The sequence below is a fragment of the Melanerpes formicivorus genome, unplaced genomic scaffold, assembly GCF_026170545.1.
Source record: "Melanerpes formicivorus ecotype bairdi unplaced genomic scaffold, bMelFor1.0.p_v2 SCAF_6, whole genome shotgun sequence".
Classification (NCBI taxonomy): domain Eukaryota; kingdom Metazoa; phylum Chordata; class Aves; order Piciformes; family Picidae; genus Melanerpes; species Melanerpes formicivorus.
The window spans coordinates 18356453-18384114 of record NW_027142358.1 but is presented as its reverse complement, the minus strand read 5'-3'; the positions used below and the strand labels follow the sequence as shown (position 1 = coordinate 18384114).

Sequence of the window (27662 nt, the reverse complement as noted above, 5' to 3'; positions counted from 1 at the left end):
AAGTTAGGAATCTCCAGCACATATTTTGCACATCAGAAAGCAGAAGGCCAGTGAGAGGAGTTGTTGCTGCAAACTAAGCTAGTTTCATTAGAATAACTAGTTTAGATTAAACTGACCACTTTTCTATACAGGAGTAAAATTCTTTCCAAGGCTGTTTGACTCCATGATACTGTAAATAAAATGTGAATGAGCTCTGCTGTGGTGAACTATGAAAGCCTGGATTCCAAAGATCAATGGCAAATTTCCAGCTATACCTAGCCATTTAAGCAATCACAAACTGCAAAAGGATGGTTTAAAACTGCTTCTCTTGTTATCGAATGTGCACCACTGAGTAATGAGATTGTCAACAGAAACTGACAGACCTTGTTTGGAAAAAAGACAAGGTTCACCAATATTGGTACTTGATGCAATACTCTAAGTAGTTCTGGCCCATACTTCTTGCTGTGTTTTGCATTGTCAATTTCAAACGTTAAGAAAATTAAGATAGGAACTTAGTGTTCAGTGCAATTGGCCACAACCCCCTGAAATATTTCTGGGAATAGCCCTCATTTGTGATTTACCAGCAATTTCTCACCTTTAAAATGTTAGCAATAGGAGAAAATTACGACAACTCAGATGCAAAAAAGAAGTATTTTGGACCTTTTATTGAGGATACATTTTGGCCACAAGAAGAGTGGCTTCAGAAGTTTGTTAACTATTTTCCAGTGTTTGCCTTTGTAGCTATCTATTACTACAGCTATCAGAATTCATTCCTGTTAGTCTTGGATCAGTTATTCAAATAGAGGGCTGTAGTCTGGCGGATTCTTCTGCTGTCCACATGGTTCCAGTAGTAGCTCCCCACCTGAAGATGTGATGATTTCTTCCTAAAAAGAAAACAAAAGCAAACAGCAAATAAACAAAAAAGCCCACCCACCCACCCCCCCAATTAAAATATCAAATATCTAGGCCTTTCCCTCTCTTCTAAGAAAAGCGTCTGATAGCAATAAAGATGGCCACTCCACTATAGAATAAACCTTTATTTAGAATAAACCAAACCAGGTTGGAAGAGACCTTCAAGATCATTGCGTCCAACCCATCAACCAATCCAACCCACCCAAACAGCTAACCCATGGCACTTGATAGAGGCCATCAAAGTGATCCTAGTAACTATTCATTTTCTTCATGCTTTATCTCATACTTTTGCCAGTAGTAACTTGTATTAGTATCAAATAGTGAAATCAGTTGATGTACACTGCAGGCTGTGATTTTGTACTACCTGTAAGTTGCTAAGCTACTTAACAGAAACAGCAACAGAGGCCTATAAAGAATGTTCTCAAGGGTTAATGTGACAGACACATCAGTCCTACTATTTTGTCACCACAGTCATTGGAAAGAAAGAAGTTTGCCCAGGCAGACTGAGCAAAAGCTCAATGCTCACACACAACACTAAGAGTTTCTGATTAGAGGGGTGAAAGATATTAACCTTGCTAGGGTTAAAAGCAGCACCTATTCTCATTAACTAAATATTCACATGCCAAGTCTACCATTCCAGTAACTGATTATCGAGATTAATATAATAATCTTACTGGAAAAGCAGCGAACTTGGACATGGTGCTTATTTTTATTTTTGTATAAGTTTAAGAATCATAGATGCACTAAAATGAGCCATAGTCCAGAATTATATTGACTAAAAAAAGCAATCCTTCAACTGACAATTTAGAACTCTGTTATGGAGCTATATATGGGCCTAACATTTTTTAAAAATTACCCAGTTTCTATCAAATGTCAACAGAAACTTGGTGCCTGATTTCTTCAGAACACAGGCAGGTTCCTAGTTGTGGGTCAGACTAAGAGTAAGTTCAGAAAGCTACTACTCTGACCAAATGCTTTTGAGAAGGTTATAAGGAAGTAAACACAAAAATGTAACAATGATCTTGGATGTGCTATTGCTGCTTTCCCCACAGTAAGTAAATACAAATGATAATAAGAGAAAGTGCACATTAACAGCCTTTTATGTAAGTGTTTTCTTTCAGCTAAAGGCTACCACCCCCCTGTATCTGTCAGCAAGTTGCTTGAGTGACCTCTTCTTAATTTTTGTTTTTAAATCACAATGAAGCAGTTTTAGATGAGTAAGTATAGCCAACTAAACTAGTATGTATGCTAGTTATGCCAGGCTGGCTCATTTAGATTAAAAGTGAAAAGGACCCTCAAAGAGAAGTCCATGCAACTTTAGGGGTGGGAAAATGTACTCTTGGTAAAAAAGTTCCTGCAGCATAGCCGTTTACAGAAAGTTGGTTACCAGATGGCTTTGGGACTTGACCAAAAGGGCAGACAGAGAAACTTCAAATGTGAAAGACAGGATGAGATGCCTCCTGAAGTGACGGCCAAAGAGACCAGTTTTAATATAGCTACTAAGCTAGAGAGTTAAAAGAGATTCGTGTGGTGAAATAAAAGGTGAACTAGTTTCTGCTAGGCTTACTACAGGGGGAGCTATTAACCATTATCAAGAGACACCTGGGAAAACTTTTTGAATGTAAGGAACTAAAAGCCATTCTGCTTCTGACAAGTGCCCTACTGCTGTCTGTAAATAGATGCGTTTCTAGTACAGTGACTGCCAATGATGAGCTGTAATGAAAATATAGGGACACAGCTGGAGCAGATACAGTTGGAATTGGTTGTCACCATCACCCCTCTTCAGAAGCACAAGTGATACTACTTTAGCTACAGCTTCTACATCCAATGCGTGCTTTTTAGTCCCTGACAAGGCCCTGGTTAGACTCTTTCCAGTTTTACTGGATCTGTCTGGGATAGCACGCACTTACTTCACGGCATTTCTGTATGGTGGTGTGTTTTGAATGTGTGGCTAGAACAGTGTTGAGAATACAGTACTGTCTTGGCTATTGCTGTGCACATCATCAGGGCTTTCTCTGTTTCCCCACTCAGGCCTTGCTGGCAGTGAGTATGCTGAGAATAAGTGAGAAGCTAGGAGGGAACGCAGTACAATTCACTGTCCCAAACTGTCCAGAAGCATACTCTAAACCTTACAATGTCATGCTCAGCAACTAGAATTAGGATAGAGGGAAAACAGAATATGTGGGTTTGGCTCCCAAGGTGAGAGAATTTAATCAAATTTGATGAATCCCTTAATTTGATGAAATTCTCTCACCTTGGAAGCCAAAAAAACCTTTCCCCCTACTGTACCCTGACACCTACTATCCTCCTATGTGGAAACACAATTTGTGGAAAATGCACTAGTGATCTGTGAGAGGACGCTATGGCAGCACTGAAGAGATGTTGCAAACTAGCTGAAACAAAAAGGAAGATTCAAAAGAGAATGGAAATTAGAAAAATAATCTCTGCTTAGCATCTGTGAGGCTGAATACTAAAAAACTTTAAAAGCTGTGAAGAAAAGGAGGAGCAAAAAGTTAATGGAATTAGTTTGAGACAAGAGCAAGAGAAGGATAAGGAAGGGAAAGGAACTAGAAAAGAGCATGAAGAGAATAGTAACTGTCTCTGTGAAAAACAAAAAAAAAAACAGAATTAAAACTGATGAAGATGGGGAGAGAAGCAGGGTGATGAAAACCACCTGTGTTGTCACAAACAGTGCTGCTGTTTATAGTCACAGTCTGGCAACAAGAATCACAAGTTGGAGGCAAAGTAATTCAAACCCACCCAAAGTCAAAGATGAGTAGTAAATTATTCTTCTATGATTGTTTTGCATAATAAGGAATGATCCTTAGCCCATCCCTCAAAGAGAATCTCTCCATGTTCCCTCCTTTACTGCAAGCCCACAGTCCTTTGCTTATGCACGTTGAAGCCCTCAGATCAAAGGTTGAGAAATGATAGCATTTCAAAGACCTTTATATGGTATTTCAAATCCAATTTTGCACAGCAAGAAGGCTCAGAAAGTGTGAGCTCTGTCTGCCCTGACTACTCCATTTTTAGCCCAGGAGACTATGCATTGCATAAGAATCTGCTTAGAAGGGGACACAAATATGGGCTGAATCATCTGAAAGCGGAAAAAACCTCCAGCAGAAAGACACAAACTATGCAACTTAGAGCTAGGCTTACTGTAGAATACATATGAATATTCTTTTCCCCACTGCGGTTACTACTGCTTTCTAGTGTGGTTTCAAATTGCATGGTTCCTCTTTAAATTATTCATCCATTCCACTAAGGCTATTGATCTCTACCTAGCAAGTGTTACCTTGTGAAAATCAACAAGATCTGTTAGTGTTGCATGTCGGTTTGGATCTACCCCCAAGAAGCTGTAGAAATCCCCTGAAGCATCAACCAGGAAGTGTTTGAACCCACTTTGCTGGCGATAAGACAACGCATAACCCCAGATTTTCTCACTGACTCGCACAAGGAATGTTCCTTCAGACTTATTCATCAGCAACTCTTCTGCCTCCTGGCGGCTGATAATACCTGGCAAGGGAAAAGCCTGTGGTTATGGAGATAACAGATCTGTCAGGGTAAATCAAAAGCAACAAATACAGAATAGAAGTGAAATTTAAATGTTGGAACTATTTAGGATTTAAATGTTTATAGGAGGAGATAGTGCTATGATGACAATGTTTATGCTGTCTTCTCCTGAAGGATAGCTATAGGAGCTTGGACGGAGCCTGGTGGAATATGCATTTAATTTCCTGATTAAAAATTGTGTTGTCTCATCCTTACTGCTTTTTCAAAGGAAGTGCATAAACACAACCAGCCTGTCAGAACAGTGTATTCTGTACAAGTGCTCATTTAGCAGACCAGTGCAGTTTGGCATTGCAATTTGAATTTGCAATAAATTGTTGATAATTGCAATTGTACTGCAGTACTGTGTTGCCATACAACGGTTTAGAGATGTTGCTTTCATTGTCAGGACAAGAGAAAGATCACAAGTTCAGATTTTCAGAATAAACAAGGGAAAATGTTTAATGGGGTAGAACTTTCAAGATCTTTCCCACGTTAACCTTCTGTGTTGGAAAAATCTTCATCTCTCGTTTTCTTTCTCTTCCTAGGACACAACACTGACGTTGCTGGTACTTCTGCTTGAAAACAGGTTGTAACAGATGACCCCTATTCTGATGACACCCCATACAAAAAGTGTGATTAGAATTGCAACCAGCACTTGAACCGTAACTTCCACCGAGGGAACTTGGTTCCAGTTTGTCTGGTACACCCAGAGGATAGTATGCTTATGTCTCATAATTATTTGTGAAATACCAGATGCTCACTTTAATCAGGAACAGATGTTGAATTAGGCCATCCTGAATGTGAACATGGCACAAATGTCAATAAATAACATATGTACATGTTTCAAAGAGTTACCCTCTGTGAAACTAAACTTTCTCAAACCTATACATGTAGTATTTGATGGAACTGCTTGTTATCATAGAATTCTACTCATGTTCTAATGAGAACTCCATGGGGTTCAAATACTGAAAAGCTATGTTGTTTTAGTGCAGTAACAACTATAGCCCTGGGATTGCCACTTTGTATAAAAAGGGCCTACCAAAAGGACCAAAGTTTGAAATATTCTCATCAAGCCCCCAAGGAAAATTATGCCCCTGAGAGACACAGGAAGGGACTGAGAAGATCTGGTTCATGAAAGCAAGCACTGTGTGATGTCAGGAAAGACAGGAAAACATCTCCTCCTTTCAGATATGTGTACTTTGAGACAATTAATTTCTTCTTCAGATTTACTTTACACAAAAAAGACTCAATCTCAGTGGGCCTCAGAGATTTCTACTGAAATACCCTCAGCACTAGGAAACATCCACATATACACTCTACTGAGTGATGAACAGTTCTCTTCTCTACAGGGTATTAACATCATTGTGCCAGACATGCAAAATGGACAATAAACATGCAGACATATGCATTTGTTTAGAAACAGCATGCAACTGCTCAGCCAACAGTGTCAACTACTGCACTTTGCAAAACTAAAACCACTTTTAGTGGAAGTACTCCAAAATTGTTACCAATTCTTGATCGCTGTCCAAATGAAATACAGCACTAATATAAATCCATATGATATGGCATATCATGTGAAGCTGTATCACTAAATGCCAATACCAGGTGCCATGTGCCAAGAATTACACAAAAAACTGTGGACTCACACTATTTATTAATCAAATCTCCTCTCAAATTTCCCTAATTTAAATACACAACATAAGGTTTTATTAGCGATTACAATGCCTGTCTCTCTGACAAATCTTCGCTAGAAATACATGTAGGTAAGCCACAAGCTCAGAGCATTCAACAATACAGGAAAGGATAAACAATTCCATTACCAGCAAATACTACATTAATCCCAATAATCAATATTTGTACTGTAATTCTGGATTGTAATGACGTTGGTAACTTAAAGCCGTGTCAGAACTATTAAGCAGCCTTCCTAGGGAATGAGGTAGCCTAGGCAATTTAGCATTTAGAATGTTTATGAAAAAAATAGAGCTGTAAAAAAAGAGCACTTGTATTATTTAGTGAACATTATTCTTAGGATATTTCTAGGGTTTAAATGACCATCACTATCAGGCATATAATATGAAATTCATTTAGCATTGATTAGTTTAGTGTTAAAACAGTCTGTTCACCTGCCCTCAACTCCCACCATTGTTGCTAAAACACTGCAGGCTCCCACTTGATGTTATCTTCTTTACAAGACCTTATTTTTATTCTGGGTTCTTTATATCACCGAGTAGATGAGAAATGCTGCATTGCTTGTGGCCAAGTTCTTTTTTGGTTTAATTCTCTTATCTGCTAAAGATGGTGTAATAAATTATCAGCCAATTGCTTTCTTCCCTCTTTCTCTCCTGATTATGTTAACAGTTCAGAAGAGACTATCTCTTCCCACCACCTCTTCCCTTTCTCTGACTCCCAGTTATTTTATTTTCCTCTGGTTCAGTTCTTCACTGGGTGGGGACTGCAGCAATGAATGTCTCCTTCCACCCTTTGAAAAAATGTTATACTTTTCTCAAGACAACTAGAAAAGGACTGGCACTGCTCACTACTGAGACAGCTGTATAGAAATAGACATCTGTGAAACCAGAAATATTATCTAGAAAAGAAACCACTGATGCTTTGAAAGCTATTTTCTCTCTCTCTAATTCTTGCTAAATTCTTGAGGGGGGGGGGGGGAAAGGAAAAAAAAGGAACATCTTCACTTGATGTAAAGCAACAGTGTGTCAAAATCAGTAATCCTTTCACATAAGGCACAACTTCACAAATCAGTCTTTTAAATAAATATTAGACAATTAATCAATCCATCATCAGTATCATCATGTTAACTCATCATGTGGCCAAATACACACTACCATATTTGGACAGCAGTTAGCTACCCCACTGGAACTCACATCTTTTACCTGTCAGCCAAATAATTTCTCTCAGAGTATACAAACTGTCCACTTTAAACCTTCTAGTAGGCACTTATTTCAAATCACAGGATATCCATCATCTGTTCCTAATTAACAGTTTCATTTCTCAATAGAGTGCCTGCAATAAGAATTTGTAGATGGAGACAAATCTTAACATTTTTGTTATAATTACATCCTTTTTTTCCTGCCACCAAGCTTCCAACAAGGAAAAAGAACATCCTAACATTTAGAGTATATTAAGCTCATATGGGAACTGGTGAATCCATTATGAATTTAATGTGCAGAGCTAATAAATCTTTATGCTGCTTTCCAAGCCTCAATAGCAGAAAATGCTGTTCTGAAATATTCTGCCATGACACTCAGCTTCCCACTCTTCTCAACATTATCCTCCATACATCCTTGAGTGAAACTCAGCAGATGAAACATGTAAATATTTGCTAAGAAAATGCCATAAACAGCGTGAATCCAAACTAGAAATGCTGATACACTTGGCCTTGTTGGCAAACACTTACTAGGCTACTAGACAAGACTACATACTACAATTATTTTTTTATTATAAAGTTATATCATGAGCATTGCTGCAGTATACCTTGTAATAATAATGTCAATATATAAGTATAATTTGGTCTTTAATGATCAACAGATTTTTTTCTAGTACACATATATGCCAAGACGATGACTTAGAGGAACATTAGGCACAAACACAGCGCAGAGGCATACATTTACCCTTCTGCAACAGAAGCTGTTTGCTTAGTTCATGTTTCCTCATTTCATATTTTTTCACTAGCTTGATCTCAAACACTAGTATAGGAGGTTTTAATCAACAAGCAAAAATGTCACAAGCACCATCATGAATAAATCATAATGATAGCACTCATGGCAAAAGTGATTTCATGACCATGATGAAAAGCTTTCCATTTTATGCAAAATTAATTTGTTGAACAATTATGAATATTCACAGGTAATCAATGAAGATGAAAGAGACTTACCCTGTTTATACAACTTCAGACATCTAACCAGGGGAGTGTATGTGATTTAGGGCACCAATCAAAATGAAGAGCAGGATCCAAAACAGAAGCCAGTACCAGTGTCTCTCACTTTCAATGGGACTAGCACAAAGTCCCTATGAATACTAATATTCTGGGCAATCGTTACGTGAATAATGTGCACGGTAAAGGTCATACAGACAAATTATGCATCCATCAAGTAAAAACAGTAAATAAATGACTAAACACAGTAAATTATGAGGAATTAGCAAATATATCCTGTAATGTAAAGGCCCATATTTGTCCAATTATACAGGAAGATTTAAACATCAATTTGAAATACAGTGAAAAAATGGCACAAGGGTTAGAAGGATCGTTTTGCTATGCACCAGCCAGTCTCTTCTTTTTCTGAAACTGAAAAACTGAGCTAGACTACTATAAATATACCATTGGGTATAAAATTCTTCCCAAAGTGAATTTTCCAAAACCTTCCAAAATACATTTCTTCTCTCTGAGACCTGAGAGTTAAAAGTTGGATTACACCACATCTTGGAAAAAAAACCTAAACAACAAAACAAACAAAAAAGAAAAACCAACCAACCAAAAACCCAATAAAACTTTGCTATGAGCCACTATAAAAGCCTGAAAATAAATTTGTGTGTAACAGATTTTAGGGTGTTGCATTTCTAAAATCAAAACAGGAATGTTCTGCTTATATCATTAGAATAATGAAACTTATGTAGTTGGAAGTAAAGATTCAACCTACCTGGGACCGAAATATAAATCAGGGCAATTAGTTTTGAAAGAATTGATCAGAAAAGTGAGGATAAATTCAGAAAGGATTCATCCAATTGCAGCCAGTATGGTTTAGGAAGACCTGCAGCCTGCATTAGCATGCCAACGCTAATATAAGCCACTGTCAGGGAGTGCAAGAACACCTCGTAGGAATACTAGGCTATGAATCTAATGAACAGGGTCATAGATTTCACAGCAAAGAAAGATATACACGAGGAACAAACACAAGCTAAGATGAAAACTGAAGCTGGAGAACTAAGGTTTATAATAAATCTGAGCTGTTTCAGATCCTATAACAAGGTGGGACAGTAAAAGCTTGAAACAAATGTTCAAATGCATGACACTAGAAGCCAGCTCTGGTCTGGAAGAAGCTGTAAAATCCAGCTTCCTCAACCACTCAGAAAGATCAAAAGCATAAAGGCAGGGAAGATGAAGTGATTGCTTCCCTGCAGCACATGAACTAGAGCAGCTATAGTTTATGGTCTTGAGAAAAAGCAGTCTACATCACTCAAAGCAATAGTTTCCTCAGACTGACGTCTTCAATTCTCTCCCACAGGTGCAAGTCTGTATGCGAATTCTTAAGCTGACTAAACATACTTACGGTATTTCACTGTGAATGACATGATCTAAAAAACTATGATGTCTAGACTGAATATGTTTCACTTATGTTTATCCCAGAGACTACAAATGTCAAGTATGAAGAACAGTGTTTTCAGTTATGGTGGTTTATGGACTGACCTGCAACTGAAATAGCCAAAGGATAATGTACACATCTAGGTCATGTCCTGTCATTTCTCCAGTTTTTACATCAGGAGTGTCGTGTGCAATTAAATACAGGCACAAATAATGGCGGCAATAGGATTTTACAGGGTGCCATACTATTAAAGAGCTTTCATTGTCTCCTTCCCTTTAGTCACAAAGCCTTTTTGGACAGTGTGACAAAACAAATAGTGAAAGGAGAGATCAATAGTATTGTGCAAGTGTCCTGGCTTAAGACTGGATAGATCCTCTCTTTCCCCTGAGAGGAGCAAAAGAATGACACTCACACAAATGTATTGCAAAAGTGATGGAAAGTTTAAATGGAAAAGCAGTAAGTGTTTTACAGAAGCTACAAGCATAGTGACAAAAGAATCCCAAAGCATACAGAGTCCACTATAGCACACCCAAAAGCCTCCCATCACTTCCCTTTTCCCCACCTGAGGGTGTACCCAAAACCCCCAGGGCTTCTTCCATATGCTACTGCTAGGCTGGTCTCAGGCTGGCCAGGTCTGAGACTGCCCCCGCCTTCTCCTCCTGGCATTACGCCTAGCTAGGCCTGAGAGGCCTTGAGATACTCCCCCCAGTGTTACCCAATAGAAAGCATCTCCCACGGGAGCAGAGAGGGAAGAAAGAGGAAGAGAACAACATTGCAGATAGATTTATAGGGCACAGGATATTATGGGTATGAAATACGCTGTTTCCTGTGTCCACCTACTGGACATTCTGGACACTGGAGGTGTAACTTATGTGGCAGGAACAGGAGATACCCAGCCTAAACTGCCCCAGCAAGAAAAGCTCTTGCTGCAAGATAACAATAGCTCTGCCTCTGCTATTTCTGAATAGTGGCAATAAAGACTGAAAAGCAAAGCAAGGGAGTAAATCAAAGATGGCTGGTAACAGAAACAAAGCTGTTGAAGCTATTCACCATCTGCTGTTAATGCTGGATAAACTCAGATGGGACTAGATCTTCAGAAGAGTTCTGTTCCCACTTAGGCATAAAAATAAATTGCCAGGTTTAAAAACAAAAACCCAACATACCCCCTAAAAAACCAAACAAACCAAACCACCAAACAAAAAACCCAACCCAAACAAACCTAAACCAAACATGTCAAAACAGCAAACCAAGACCATGACTGTGAGTGGTTTGGGTTTTTTTTTATTTGGTTGGGTTTATTTGGTTGATTGTTGTGTTGTTTTTTTCCTTCAAGAACTAGCTACAAGTGTTATGGTAAGAGCCTAAAACCCAAGGGATGCTCAGTTTCTGTGAAATGCCTTTCCTGCTTATAGGTCATGACAGACATTTCATGCTCTGCTGTATGTTGGTAATCTGATTTAAGTCCTAGTAAATAGCACAGTATCCATAAATGTTACTAAGTAAGGGGCTACATGCTTCTGTCCTGATAGTTGAGAAAAGTTGTGCAATAGGTCACAAAAAGCAAAATCTGAAGTATTAGTACATAAAATTATTTTCATGCATAGAACTGCAGTGGGAAACAAAGCTGGGATGTGTTTCGAAATCAGCTGGTAAAAAGTGCATTTGAAATTCACTGGCTATGTTGCTGATAGGTTGAGTGGTCAGATGGGGCTGGACTCCTCCCTGAGCTACAGAAAGGCAAAGTGACATTGGTTAGGGAGCCTGTGGAGCAACCATTCTTTGTTCCACCTTTTCTTCTGTGTAAGTTCAGAAGCAGTATGTGCAGTAGCATACCTAAGACAGGGATAAATCTGTGCTGTTGAAAGGTAAGGAGTCCAATTCAGTGCCTATTCTTCACCATTCCTCTTCTATGTAACCATCCTGGTACATTTAAGATATATGCAGAATTGGGAAACCACACAACAGTATGCTCTATAAAGCTATGTACAGACATGTATAGAAAACCAAGGTCCAAAGGAATATTGTTTTTCTGGTGGCAAGAGATCCCTCCAGGCAAGGATGAGGCATATTGATAATGCACCATGTCCTAAACAAGCTCTCCTTAAAGATTTATGTGATTCATAGGACTATCTTGCACCTCTATATACAGGAGAAATTCACTAAGGAAAAGTATCAGATCTAAAAATACACAGGCTTGGGATTTATTTTATTTATTTGGTTGGTTTTGTTGCTTAGCTTTTTTAAGATAAGTAATATGGATTCATTTTTCTATTCTGTCAGGATAAAGCAGCCCTTATAATAAAGAAAACTCAGACCTCAGAAGCTTTCTTAATTCCCTAAGGCTGAGGTTCATTAAAGCAATTAAAATCCCACGGAAATTCTGAAGGAAATGGGTGCCTTACTCCCCTTGGAATCTTTGAAAATCCTATCTGAAGGAGTAATGCATTTATAATGGGTATTTTTCTTCAAGTTTTAAAGAAGATCAGATGTGCTACATCCATTGTTGCCAGTGTGGCTCACAATTAATTCCCTATGCACTCTGTAGAAAATACACCACTTAATTGTCTCCCTTAAAGCTCATTTTATATCCAAACTATCAAATACAGTAAAACCCCTTTATCCTCACTGTCAAAATATTTACACCATACTCACTAACAAGCAGTGCAGCACATAAAAGTTAGGTTGTCTGAATACACCAGTGGTATAATAGAGCTATAAATTTTTCTCTTGCTGTCTCCTCAAAACACAGTGTTGGTTTCTTTCTTTCCTTCCTTTCAGATCAGCTTCCAAATTGCATTAGCCAGGAGGAAAACAAATCTCAGACTTTCTTCTCTTTGCACATTATTGATTGTTACCAATCAGATGAGAAAAGGTAGCACAAAAGGACTTTAAACTTTTATATATGTATGTATGTATCTATCTATTTATCATTTATCTATTTCCTTTTTTCTTTAGAGATTGGTCTTTTCTGACCTGATATCACCGCATTAAACCTTGCTATTACCCTTTAAATGTTGGGAGTTTCTCATCTGAACAGCTTTGGAAAAAGAAGTTCATTTTTTTAAAACTGAACAGTTAACTCTCTTCAGTGGTTCCTCAAACTACATTCTCTGCATGTAGTTTACCATCTATAATCACTAAATGGACAGAAATTTAAGGGCATGAATGTTTAATTTTCTATTGTTTTCACTGACTATAGTTGGAAGCCTGTATGTTCTGGTAGAGTGGCAGATGAGCAACAGGGAGGTTTGAAGGACCTAAGCAGTACATATATTTTTGAAAATGGTGGTTTCCAATTTGCTGTTAGGTTGACTGAAAAATAAGAAAGTGGAGGAATTTTTAAACAAATAAATCAGCAAATACTTCCAGGCATAGATAAGCATCCTAGATGTTGTTGCAGTTGACATTTCCTGCAAACAGCATTGAAAAGAAGTGCACCCATGAGGCTGTCTGGAGACTCCGAGTAAGAAACAAACATGCTAATTCAAATAAGGAACTTTGTTACAAATATTATTCCTGTAGGATGCATTCACTTCCTTACAATACAGATGGACTAAATTTTTATTTCTGTTATATGTGAAAAATATGCAAACTGTACAGACTCTGCAATAAACTTCTGTGATAGGTGCATGATGGGACATGTGCAAAGCAGGTATCAACATCTTACTGCAGCTTTTGAAGCATTAAAATTTACTTCATCAGTAAAGCACACAGAAATACCTCACTAGAACAGCCTGAAAAAGCTACAAGTAGTACAGTGGTGTAATACAAAACCACTGTTGAGCCAAGAATCTGATTTCAGCTGTGAACCTGCCCCAGCAAAGAGAAACACATGCGTTTTGGTACAGTAGTCAGTGATACTGTGCTTTTGGTTAAAAATGAAAAGCATGTGTGACCGTTTGACGTTGTCCCCTTAAGAAAGGGAATAGGGTGGGCGGAAGTTGGTAAATGAAAAGAACAATCTAAACTAATTTCATTGGTAAAGTGGGAGGAAGCACCTTCTGAACTGGGAGTGCAGGAGGGTATACTGGGCATTCCAGCACTTTATCTTTAGTCTTGCTTCTGCTTCTCCTTCGGGCAGCAGCTTGCAGCTCCTGGGCTTTCGGCCAAGGCTTTGGCCTTGAAAAACTGATAAAGGCCTGTATTAACTCCTTTCCAATTAACACAAACTGCTTCTAACTTTTTTCTCTCTTTTCTTTCTCTTTCTAACCCATTCTGGGGAAAGGGGAAAAGAGGGGAGAGCAGAGGTGGGAAACCCCCCCCCAGCAGAGGGGGGAACTCTCATTTCTGTGCTACTTTATTGTATATCTTTGTATATATTGTAAATATTGTAAATTTGTATATATTCCCCTGCATATCCTACGTTGCTTTGTAAATATACAGCTCCACTGCTTTGCTAATTCAGCTGTGAGTTTTTTTTTCCTTTCCCTTCAATTTTCTTTCCCTTTACTTTACAAGGGGGAAGGGAGGAGGCTTCTTGGCCTTACCCTTCCAATCCTACGACAGCATGGTAGTCTTTTAGAAGGTTAGTGGCTAGTACTCACTACCCATTCTCCACACAGACCAAATATTTGCACTTATTCCAGTCTTGATCTTGCAAGCAAAAGAGGAAAAGAGGACATTCTAGCTTGTGGGCATCATTTGCAAACACTTCTTACCCACTTCTCTTGCTTATGTTACTCACCTTGTTCCTTCTCATTTAAATCCTCAAATTTTGCTGAATTTGAACATGGGGAGAGAAAAATCTTCTGGTATGCAAATGAGATCTAAATCAAGGAAAAAAGATGAGAAAGCTGATCTGTGAGAGAAGGGGATGAGAGCACAAAAGCCCTCCTGGGAGCTATTTATGTTCTCATAACTCCAGCGACTGTTAAGTCCTTGTTCATCCTAAATACTTCTGAGGGCAACATGGACATCAAAAAATATGAAAGACTGAGTTTTTACCAAACCAAATGCATTAAAACAAAAATTAAAAAATCCCACAGTGAGATTTTTGTTTGCTTTAGATTTCTGTAAAAAGACAAAGTAGAAGAATTAAGTCTCCTTGTAGGTATGCACACACACCTCCCCAGTTTTGTACAACCCATTCTGAAGCAATAATGCTAGATGACATTCCAGGAGGAACACATGGACCAAAGACAAGAGCAGTGCTACTACTAAAGATTAGCATTGGCTGGGATGACATTCGTGCAGAAACATGGTCTCAAGGAGCTGATAGCTGCTGAAGGACATACAGTTCTGAACATACAGAAACTGAGAAATGTTTCTGATGTTGAGGGGAATTATTCTTTGAAATCAAAGGCTGCTGTAAAGAAGGAATTTGAATAAAATTTCATATTGAAGAAATTATTTGCAATTCAAAAATCACTGGTTGCTGGACACTTCAAATGCTGAAGGTATTATAATCAGAACTGAGTGCAAGTTCTCTCACTTGCCATGCAAACTGCATTTGGAACTTAAAACTCTACATGCCTGCTCACTTAGTCCATGTAAATGTTACTGTTTCCCATTTTCTCTAAGAGGAAGACAAGTATAAAAAATTGCAAGCATTAGAGCTACTGTCAGTCTCAGAGAGTGCTTTTGGGAAAAACATGTCCTTCAGACGTTTATCAGCATGCTGCTTCTCACTTCCTCCAAGTATATATCTACATTTAACCACCAAGAATTTATTTGAAAACCAGTGCCAGAAGAACTATTTGTACTTGCAAATCAACAAGTGTTCAATCTCAACAGAAAGTACCAATCAGGCTCAGAACTTCTGTCTAGAAGGATAAACTACACAATCCTTTAAAACAGCATATGTATTTTACTAGGTCCAAAATAAGCATTACTGACTAGAGTGTGGAGTATTTCACAAAATGTGTAATTCCATAAGCAGAATTGAAAAAAAAGAGAAAAAGAAAAGCTAAAAAATACATACTGTATTTGGTTTAGCACCAGGTTCTGCTTCTGTATAACACATTTCAATATATTCATTTCTTAGGGAGCAAGATACTTCTTTCATTCCTCAAATTTTGATGTAAGAAAAAAATTACATATGGATTTGCTTAGCAGCCATACAGTATGGATATGTAAATCCTTTTTGATGCTTCCAAACAGTAAAGACATGGATGCTTAGGCCAACAATCAATTACATTTACAGATGCAGACTGGATCGTTTGCATAATCAGCCTGCCTTCTAAAAATGTGGCCACCTTTAAGGATGCATAGAGCAGAGAACAATAACGTATGTTCATTAAAAAGACCAGCTGTGGTTATCCTACCATTTTTGCACACTCTGTTGTGAACACACTATGTCTGGAGGAAAATGGGGGACTTAATTTAGTGCCCACGAAATTCCTAAGGCCTAGGCTGTGTCTATGACATTACACTGAATAGATATAATAAATCAACATAAACTGTGGCAGCACAGTTAGGATCTGGTTTACTTTTGTCTTGTATGCTGTGTCACCATTTATTCTGCCGCTGTTTTGTGACCTATTATACCCATTCTTCCATCAGGTAATTTAGTATAGAAAATACAGAGAAATTTAAAAAAATCAGGCTCTTGGCTACTCATACTGGAAAGAAACAACCAGCTGCCAAAAAGCTTAATAATAACAACAGCAACAACAGCAGCAATAATGATGACTGGGCACTGTAATATGTTATGGTTTCATATGAAAAGGAATAAGCAAGACACCAACATTAAGTCCTAGTGCAGTTCTCTGCCAGTATTGCCATAGCTGTAAATAGCTATGAAACATAGCAACTAGTTTTACTAAATGAGGAAAAGGAACAAAATACTTAGATAATAGGAAGCTACTGGCAAATTTCATCAAGCCACATGAGGAGTAGCAAAATGAACAAGAACTTGATTGCACATGCAGAGCTTGACTATAAGAAAGACAAAAAAAGCAAAGCTGCACTGCCTATACATCCACATTTTATGGGTTCTCCTGCCTTTATCAGAGTATCTCCAAGAACCATACAAAACAAACAAGCAAACAAAACCCATTATTTTCTTCTCCACGTTGTATAAATTCATTCATGTGTCTCATACATGTGACACAATTTCTTAACTACAAAAATCAAAATAAGTTTAAGAAGATCTCCAGTACATACTGGTGAACTAAGATAAAGCCCAACACTTCAAACTTGGACTTAGAAAATGAACTACAGTCTTTATCAGAGGGTTGACATATTATATTTGGGTGCTATAAAGCAATGAAAAATACAAATTGCAGCTTCAGGCAAACAGGAGATATACCCAAGTCCTATTTAGAATAAAACTTAAAAAAATACATGAGGTGTACTGAGTAAAAGCTCATTTTAAGAACATCTGAAAAAGAATGATTGGGCTAGTGGTATAAAATGGAAGACAACTGGATTTGCCTTAGACTAGCAGATGTCACTGACACTTCTATGGATCCAAACAATCTTCTAAATCATCTCCACAGCAGAAGTTCTATTGAATAAACTGACATAGTACCTAAACCAAACAAGCTTCACAATTACTTCTGTGAGAGAGAGAAGTAAGATTTTGACATCATTAAGGACTGTTAGGACAGTAAGGACTTGCTGGAACGAGTCCAGAGAAGGGCAACAAAGTTGGTGAGGGGTTTGGAACACAAGCCCTATGAGGAAAGACTGAGGGAACTGGGATTGCTCAGCCTGTAGAAGAGGAGACTCAGGGGTGACCTTATTGCTCTCTACAACTACCTGAAGGGAGGTTGTAGACAGGTGGATGATGGTCTCTTCTCCCAGGCAGCCAGTATCAGAACAAGAGGACACAGTCTCAGGCTGCACCAGGGGAGGTTCAGGTTGGATGTTAGGAAGAAGTTCTATACAGAAAGAGTGATTGCCCATTGGAATGGGCTGCCCAAGGAGGTGGCGGAGTCGCCGTCATTGGAGGTGTTCAGGAGGAGACTTGATGGGGTGCTTGGTGCCATGGGTTAGCTGTTTGGGTGGGTTGGATTGGTTGATGGGTTGCACACGATGATCTTGAAGGTCTCTTCCAACCTGGTTTTGTTTATTCTAAATATTCAGAAATCTACTTGTGTATATAAAGTGATAATCAAATCTCTCCATACACATGCATACTTAGTAAGGTCTATAGAAGTCTCAAATTTCTGTGAACATCTTGAAGAGTATCATATAAAATGCTAAGCTGTGTGGGAAGGGTTTTGTATTTCTACTGGTTAATAACAGAGAGGTGATATCAAGGTTGATTGTGTTTTTGAGCATTAGGAATATTCAGAGCTAGTATTGATTTGTCATTCAGTATGCTGGGAATACATTATGAATACAACTTCATTAATTTAGCAGTCTCAATGAATGGACACTGAAATATCTAGAAGTTAATAGAGTTACATGGTAGTAAACAAAATATCACATTGCAGCTTCTGACAGGCTGCTAATTTGCTAGAGTTGCTAACGTTTTCCAGTGGCCTTTTCATATTGATACTGATTTGTATTGATGTACCTATGCTACTTCCATCTTAATTTGCTTTTCATCTGAGTATATAGGAGTCAGATTTTGATTCTTTGTTGCATCCAACAAGACTCATTAAACCTCTAGTCTGACCTTCCTCTTCTGAACTAGGGAGCCCAAAACTGGTGTGGCCTCCCCAGGGCAGAGTAGAGGAGAAGGAGTGCCTCTGTAGACCCGCTAGACCCCTAGAACACTACAATCTTGTAGGTATTGAAAAAGTTGTCAAGATATATTTTCCATAAACCTAAAAGACAGCTGTAGTAGTAAATCTCAGTGTCAGCAGAGCTTACTCAATAGAAGGAGAAAAATAAAAGTCACAGTTAACATGAGGCCCTGGAATTCAGATTTTACAGAAAAAAAACACTGTATTGTTTGCTTGTCATGTGTTTTCACAGGTGAAGAAAAATATTTCTGCCTCAAATACATTCCATTTGTGTAAGGTCTAAGAATGCTGAAGAATGCATATATTTTTAGGTAAATTAGCAGTTAAATCCAAAATCTATTCACAAATGAAAATCATTGAGCTTTGAAGAAATCTTTCAACATGTTTTTAATCAAGTAATCATTAGAATTTTTCTTGCCAAAAGGGATATAAATTTAATTTATTCTCTATCTGGAGGATTTTCCTATATTCAAATTAAAATAGTAGTTCCAGATAGATGTCTACAAAACAGCTTGATTGTGGTAATTTCTGTAAGTACTTAAGAAAGGACATTTCTTTATCCAGCTGAAAAAGAATAACATCTAGTGATTATGTTGATAATGAATTTTTCTTCTCACACACTTGGCTAGATTTGGGAACTTGAAGCCAAAACTTTGTTAATTACAATGCTCTCTAGCTGCTCAAAACATTCTTGCATATTGATTTAGTGTATTGTCCCTCAGGGGAAAAAGTTACTTTAAATTACTCAATAATGTGAACCAGACACTGAAGCACTGTTGAAAGTCAAGTAAGAATAATGTTTGGATAGTAAAAACTTCACATCTATTGAGTAGCTGTGGTGGGTTGAAGTTCCTCCCCCTAGCATTAACTTTGCCAGACCAACTCAGTTAGAAGCAAATGAAGCTGTATTTACAAGCAAAATCTACACTCTACAATGGAATGCAATGAATATGTACCAAGTATATACTATTTACAATATTATACAGATATTTAAAATGAGCAAACAACATGAAAACCCCCCTAGTCACAGACCAGGGAAGCTGTTCCACTGCCCCCCCAAACCAGCCTGTCCCAAGAGAGAAAAGGAGTGGAGAGAAAAGCAGTGGGTTAGACTTAACAGCTCAGCCAAGGCTAGCTGACAAGCATGTTAATCTCTCCTCAGCGAAGCAAAACCAGCAGAGATCAGAAGAGAAAGAATTGTTATGGTACAGCCCATCTTATTCTAGATATTTATCCAATGAATTTGTTTAGAATAATCTTTTGTTTTCCTTTTTACACCAAATAGTGATTTGTTTATATTTTTCTACTTTTCTGCTCAAAAGCTGTAACTAAATTTTAAAGGCATTGCCTAAAACCACCACAGTAGCAGTATAACAACCATGTGTAGCTCTTACAGTGATCCAGTTCTGGACATTTCTCTGGGATTTGATCCAGTGCTCAGTTAAGACACTAAAAACTAGTCACTAAATAACATCATTTCCCTGCAGCACTGGAACTGAGGTAAGTGATACAGCACCTAGGCTCAAACTCAGAGAAAGAATTAGAAACCACTATTTAGTAAGCAGAAATGGCTTCAATGGAGTGCACCAACCCAATGATAGTTTTTCAATTAATTTCTAATTCACCCCCTCTAACTCTGCTCTTGTGAGACCCCACTTAGAGCACTGCATTCAGTTCTGGAACCTCCAGCATAAGATAGACAGGAATCTGTTAAAATGTGTCCAGAAGACCACAAAAATGATCAAAGGGCTGGAGGACCTTCCACTGGACAGACAGACAGTTAATACTTTTCATGCTGGAGAAGAGAAGGCTCTGGGGAGAACTTCAAAAGGCTTTGTAGTACTTAAAGATGGGGAGGAACTCTTTATCATGGAATGCAGTGGTAGGATGAGGGGTAAAGACTGAATTGCTTACTGAAAGAGAGTAGATTTAGATTAAATATTAGGAATAAATTCTTCCCTGAAACAAGTTGTCCAGAGAGATTGTGGATGCCCCTCCCTGGCAGTGTTCAAAGGATGGGACTTTAATCAATCCAGTCTAGTGGAAAGTGTCCCTGGCCGTGGATGGGGAGCTGGAACTAGATAACATTCCAACCCCAAACCATTCTATGATTCTGTGATACAAAGCCTACCTCATTCTGCCTCCATACCAGCATTACATGGTAAAACTGTACATACAGGTTAGTTGCCTACAGTCACAGAAATCTCTTCCCTTTGTCTTCCTATCATATCCTACTGTTTATCTTCTGTGGCAGTGAAAGTATCACAATTTACTCCTAACTGGATGAACTGGAGTTAACCAACATAATTTTGGGCAGTTGAATGCTTTTGCCCTCTTCATGACTACATACCACACTGGATGGTACCCTGTTTGAAAAGGTTGTGTTTGCTTAGTGGGAAAGTAAGTGTAGTTTCAAAGGAGTTGTCAAACTAGTAACTTGTAATCTTTTGCCTCAAGGCTGGATCAGTAGGACTGTGGTTTCCATACTTTGCATAGCAAGACAGAGGACCAGTAAGACAACCATTTGCCGGGAAAACAGTAAGATTTTCTGACCTTGGGTCTGCAAGTATTTGCTGTGCCATAAACAGAAAATACTGCAGATAAGAAAATAAATACAATTTAGCCTAGCATAAGATGAAAAAAATACATGGAAGCCTCTAAAATACAAAGCCTGTTGTTTTAAGTGTGCAGGCAAAGGAACACGAGCTAGAGGCATGGCTGATAAACAGACTAACAATAAGCAGGGTATCAGCAATTCATCCAAGACTAACAAGGGTCTACACTGAACACCTGTGGTATGCTAGAGGGGATTATGAGAAAACATCCGGATACATCATTTAAAGATACACAGTATGAGCTGAATGTCTTGCGCTGGCAGCTACTGACCCTAAGTGCACCTTGTGCATGGATAAACCAACCAATTAACACATATACAGCTGACACTGACAGCAGAAAGCATGACCCAGCCTGTAAGGAACAGACTGTAAAAGTGTACCATAGCTCAGATTCAGGCTGCTGGACAGATGAACAAGGCCTGCATTTGTTTGGGTCTTCATAAACAGTCATCATAATTTCTTCCAATCTTAGCGCAAATAACCTTCACAGATGTCAGGACTTTTCACTTGAACTTAATGTCCCTTATTTCCTTGACAATTGATCAGTTTAAATTCTTAATGTATGATTTCTTCAAAATAACTCATGCTTTTCTATCACTTGTTCTTTTTCTAGAGGATTTGTGATTTCCAAACACTAACAGCAGGCCTTTCTGTACAGAAACACCTCTCCTTTTTGGTTTATGTAATGTGATAAAGAAACTGACTGAAGAAGCCGCAGTAATAGAGAAATGTACTCACAGAGTCCAGGTCAATAAGGAGACAGAAAACATAACTCATGTAAAACTACAAGGTAAATACATTAAGCTACCATGATGGCTTTTACTAAATGAAATCATAATTGCTCACTATATCACACTCTAACGGTAGCATATAGAGAAGAAAGCCTTGAAGTGTTTCAAATAAAAGGGGCAAGAACACAGAATGCAAAGTAACTTGATTTTCAACAGCAAAATATTTTTTTTTTTATTAAGAGACTGAAATAGACACAATGAAAAAGCTGGTGCATATTCTTCACAAATGCAATTAATTGCCTGGTATGAAGTTGAACTGGAAAGGGTTTTTCTTTATAAACAAACAAACAAAATCTTTGGCTGTCGGTGCACTGTATGGCCACTGCACCTGACCTATTTGTACCTATGAAACTGTTGACACTTCAGCAAACTTGTTTTCCCTTTGTGGTCACATGCTTTCTATCATCTCTCATTTCTAGTGTCTACAATACCTGTTCAGAAAATTTGCTGCCTTCTATCATTAGAACACACCGAATCTTTGGAACATTGCTTCCCATTAAAAAAGCAGTCACAGAGGAGAACATATTGTAAAAGAATCAAGAAAGCTCATTTAACATTAGCAATTAGCCTATTTACATTAATTATTCAATTCCCTCATTCTACAATTTCCCTGCTGTTCTTTTGTGCTTCCTTTCTCCTTGCAGCGTGTTGTAGCTCACATTACCTCACTTTAATGCTTTCCTCACTTCCAGGGGGAGTCATGACTCTAAAACATTTATTTTGTTTGCTAATAACCTGCCTGCATAGACACTTTGGAACTGTAACAGCACTAGAAAAACAATTCCAAAGCCCTCAAACTGACAAACTAAACCAATGATTATGACCTAACTGGAATGACTTACTACATGAACAATCATCTCATTTCTCAGAAAACAGCAAAACACTTCTCATTTTTTAAGGAAGCAGAGATCTATATTAGAGCTGATGAAGGCAGCTCTAGTATGTCAGCCTAACACGTTTAATGTTGATTCTCCACAACATCCTTCTCTCTAAATTGGAAGGATGTGTATTTGATGAGTAGACTGTTCAGTGGAAAAGGAATTATTTGGATGGTCACACCCAGAAGGTAGTGGTCAATGGCTCAATGTCATGAGGGAGATCGGTGGCAAGTGGTGTCCCTCAGGGGTCTGCACTGTGACCAGTTCTGTTTAATCACAGAATGTTAGGGGCTGGAAGGGACCTCAAAAGATCATCTAGTCCAGCCCCCTTGCCAGAGCAGGATCACCTAGTGTAGATGACACAGGAATGCATCCAAGCAAGTTCTGAATATCTCCAGAGAAGGAGACTCCACAACCTCCCTGGGCAGCCACTGTTAATGTCGCCCTCATAGTGAAACAATGTTTCCTCACGTTTCCGTGGAACTTCCCATGCCTTAACTTCCACTCATTGCACCCTGTCCTGTCATTGGGCATCAGCAAGAAGAGCCTGGCTCCAACCTCTTAGCACTTACACTTTACATATTTATAAATATGAATATGGTCATCCCTTAGCCTCCTCTTCTCCAAGCTAAAGAGACCCTCAATCTCTCCTCATAAGGAAGATGCCCCACACTCCCTTAATTTTTGTGGTGATGGACTCTTTCAAGCAATTCCCTGTCCTTCCTGAAGTGAGAGGTCAAGAACTGGACATAATATTCCAGATGTGTCCTCACCAGGGCAGAGAGAGAGGAGAACCTCTCTCAATCTACTGACCTCACCCCTTCTAATACACCCCAGAATGACATTGGCCTTCTTGGCCACAAGAGCACATGGTCATCCTTCCATCCACTAGGAGATGATTCTCTCCCTCTGCTCCACTCTGATGAGATCCCCATCTGCAGTGCTGTGCCCAGCTCTAGAGCCCTCAGCACCGGAAAGACATGGACCTGTTGGAGCGGGTTCAGAAAAGGGCCATGAAGATGACCAGAGGGCCAGAACACCTCTCCTATGAATAAAGGCTGAAAGCATTGGTGTTGTTCAGCCTGTAGAAGAGAGGGCTGTTGGGGGGGACCTTACTACTGCCTGTTGGTACTTTAAAAGGGAGCCTAGAGAAAAGGTGGGGACAACCTTTTTAGCAAAGCCTGCTGTGTTATGACAAGGGGGTAATGGCTTTAAACTAAGAGACAGTAAATTTAAACTAGATATAAGGGAAAAAAAAATTATAATGAGGGTGGTGAAACACTGGATACAGGTTGCCCAGAGAGGTGGTAGGACCCCTGACCCTGGAAGCATTCAAGTGTAAGGTTGAACAGGGCTCTGAGCAACCTGATCTAGTTAAAGATGTCCCTGCTCACTGCAGAGGTGTAGAACTAGGTGACCTTCAAAGGCCACTTCCAACACAAAATATTCTATGAATCTATGATGCTAGGTATCTGGGTTCAGTCATATGTTATGGGTCTGCTTTGACTCAAGACACCCATAACCAACTACCTGGATCTAGCATAAGATCAAAATGCTTAACTCCAAATACTGTACTATTTTTGCAAAATACTCTCAAAATGTCCAGCAGATGTTTGATAGGAATATGTTCTGAAAATATACAATATAATGTTTCATCTTACAGGGAGTAAACAGATGATCATGGCTCTGATAAACTATGTGTGAATCCATCTATACAGAGAATAAATATACAACTGCAAGGACAAACTAGTCCATGTATATTACATTCCTACTGTATAATTATTTCAAAGTCAAGTAAAATTACAGTATTATTACTATTTAAAGACCATGGTGCAAAACCAGACTGAGCCCATCATCAGTCCTTCAAGTGCTAGACACAGATTTACCAGCAAGACTTGTCTCATTCACTGTTCAGCAGCTCCCTCATAAAATACAACAGAGGGCTCTCATTCATCCTGCATAACCACTGTGATATGGCTATCATTCCTCTCTCTGTCTGAATTCAGCAGTGATGAAAAGCACAGGAGTAAGCAGCCTTGAAAATGAATATGCTCTGTTTAACCACAGAGTAGAGACAACAGGGATGGCAGCAGTGCGTGTCTTCCCACTCAGCATGTTCTGAATTCAGATTTACAAGAAAGGTTTACAAGTCTTCATAGAGCAATTAGGATGCCCTTGTAAGTTAGATTCATCTGCCCAGTCAGATTATTAACTTCCTGGTTATCAAAAGAATAAATTTAGAGGAATTTCTTAGTTTTCAGTCAAAAAAATGAAGGCATAACTCTTTTCACTCAAACCTAAGGCTATAATTATATAATACAAAAGAAACAGCTGAGTTTTGTACAAAAGATATAGACACCAATTGCCTTATATCCCAAGACAGTCTCAGTGACACCATAATAAGTTTGCTGATGACACCAAGCTGTGTGGTGCAGCAGACACGCTGGAGGGAAGGGAGGCCATCCAGAGGGACCTTGACAGGCTGGAGAGGTGGGCACAAGCAAACCTCATGAGGTTCAACAAGACCAAGTGCAGGGTCCTGCATCTGGGTCGAGGCAATCCCAGGCACAAATACAGTCTGGGCAGGGACTGGCTGGAAAGCAGCCCTGAGGAGAGAGACTTGGGGGTGCTGGTGGACAAGAAGCTCAACATGAGCTCTCAGTGTGCACTTGTAGCCTGCAAAGCCAATCAGATCCTGGGCTGCATCAGGAGAAGTATGGCCATCAGGTCAAGGGACGTGATTCTCCCCCTCTACTTAGCTCTGGTGAGACCCCACCTGGAGTACTGCATCCAGTTCTGGAGCCCCTATTACAAGAGGGATATGGAGGTGCTGGAACGTGTCCAGAGAAGGGCAATGAGGATGATCAGAGGGCTGGAGCACCTCTCCTATGAGGACAGACTGAAGGAGTTGGGGCTGTTCAGTCTGGAGGAGAGATGGCTCCGAGGTGACCTAATTGTGGCCTTCCAGTATCTGAAGGGGGCCTACAGGAAGGCTGGGGAGGGACTTCTCAGGATCTAATGACAAACATTGGGGAAGTTCACCAGAGGCAAAGGGACGGAATGCTAGAAAGCGCTCTCAACTTGTTGCCCTGAGGCAAGTCAAGGACAAAGCACTGGGGACACCCCAAGGGAATCAAGGGGGAATTCACCTAAAAGGGTGACATGGCCAGCCCAGCTGAAGTGCTGGCAGTGGGGGTTGGAACTAGATGATCCTTGAGGTCCCTTCCAACCCTAACAATTCTATGATTCTATAACTGTTCACTAAGGGTTATGATGAATCTGACTAGAGCTGCAGAAGCCAAAACAGTATTGAGTGAGAGGAGGACAAATGAGGTACTTTGTTCGTATTTGTAGAATTCACCGGATAGTCACAAGTTCTTACAATATGAACAGCACAGTCTGAGAAACTGAAGAAAAATCATCAATTCCTCTATTCTTGCAGGATTAGCAGACTAACCCAAAAGCCACTGAAGTCAGCAAAAAGACTGCACAGGTATTAGCTCAAAATCAGATGCCTTCTTAAGGTGTGAATTATGTTCATAACTACTCACACAAGCAGGGAAAACATTTACTACTGAACCACACAGAAAGATCATGGTTGAAAAATATTCACAGATGGAATTTTAATCAGTTTGTCTCTCAGAAAAAAACCACACCAAATGCCTTTTTTAAGAAAACAAAAAAACCCTGTCTGCATCATAGTTCATAAGAAAGTATGTAGAATTTACAAGCTGTTCATGACTGACTTCAGTGTCTTTGACTATGTATGCCAATGGAAGAAATGGGTTACTGATGTCTTATAAAACATAAAAAGAAACCTGAAATATGAGACACACTAAATTTGTTCAGAAATCTTCGCTGCCTGGTTCAGTTTAGAACACCCACACATTTTCATTGTATGCTTAAAGAATCATGAAAATATGATCATGATCATTTTGGTGCTTTGAAAAAAGAAATATCAGAATCACCCAAAGCAGCAAGGAAAAAAATATTGAAATTTAACTTTGAAGTCTTTCTAGTCTCTCAATTATGCAGCTATTAACCCAGATATTTAAGTATAATGAAAATCAAGATCATTGCTAATACCTATGACCTATCAATTTGGTATCAAAGATTCAGTTACATTGCAAATGTTATACAGAGCAAAAGCTTCAGAGATTTTAGGAACCCCAGCAGATATGACAGTAAATTATGGACCTGAACAACTCTTCCCATTTCACAAAAAGTACCCAAAATCATACACTTCTAAGTCTCTCTGGAAAAAAAAATAAAAGAAAGAAAGAAAACAAAATCAAGATCTTTCAATAACTTTTGTTTACAAAAGAAAGTGAAAATGATAAAAATGTTACCCTGGTTTAAAAAGTACAACAGGGATTAAACAGATACAAGTACAAGCCCTTGTTGCAAATCAAGCAAACTGAAAACTTGAGCGTTAGTCATCCACATGCGACATCACTATGGTATGTGCCGGTTTATTTTGGAGCCTTCTTCATCCTACCTTTTATTTCATTCATCATGCTTGGCTTGCTGTTTTATGACAAGTATATATTGGCCAAAATATTCCTGAAAAAAAACTTTGGTAATATTAGTCATAAATTAAATTACTTAATCGGAAAAAATCAAATGATAATAGTAGGAACGATGCAAGAATCTTGTTTTAACAAGAGCTAGGTTTGACTGTGTTAGTAGATGCTCCGTTTTGTGATGAAAGGTGGCAAGTTTTATTTCCTGACTTATGCTTGCAGCTAAAGAATCAGTGTATTACCATGAAACCACTGTGCAATCCTGTTGGTGTTCCTCTCAAACCCAGCACGTCGAGGGATTTGCTCTTCTTTGAACCAACGGATGATGACATCTCGGGAAAAGGGTCTCGAAGGCCGTTCCCAGGTGTTACTACTGCATTGAAAAGCAAGTAATTATGGTAGAGCATCATGCAGAGAATTAGCAGTGTATGAAAGCAAGGGAGAATATAAATCGTAAG

General features: G+C 38.9%; 1 protein-coding gene across 8 annotated transcripts in view; it reads right to left on the bottom strand.

Annotated features, from left to right (window-relative positions):
* Nucleotides 1–628: 628 nt before the first annotated feature.
* SH2D4B (SH2 domain containing 4B) overlaps nucleotides 629–27662 on the bottom strand; it is a 109246-nt gene continuing 82212 nt past the window's right edge. For all 8 annotated transcript variants that reach the window (XM_068139969.1, XM_068139970.1, XM_068139972.1 and 5 more), the window contains 3 exons: nucleotides 27447–27577; nucleotides 4187–4407; nucleotides 629–863 (listed from right to left, as the gene is read on the bottom strand). In XM_068139969.1, the coding sequence (XP_067996070.1) occupies nucleotides 771–863; nucleotides 4187–4407; nucleotides 27447–27577 (445 nt within the window). In that variant the 3' untranslated portion in view covers nucleotides 629–770. The remainder of the gene's footprint in view (nucleotides 864–4186; nucleotides 4408–27446; nucleotides 27578–27662) is intronic.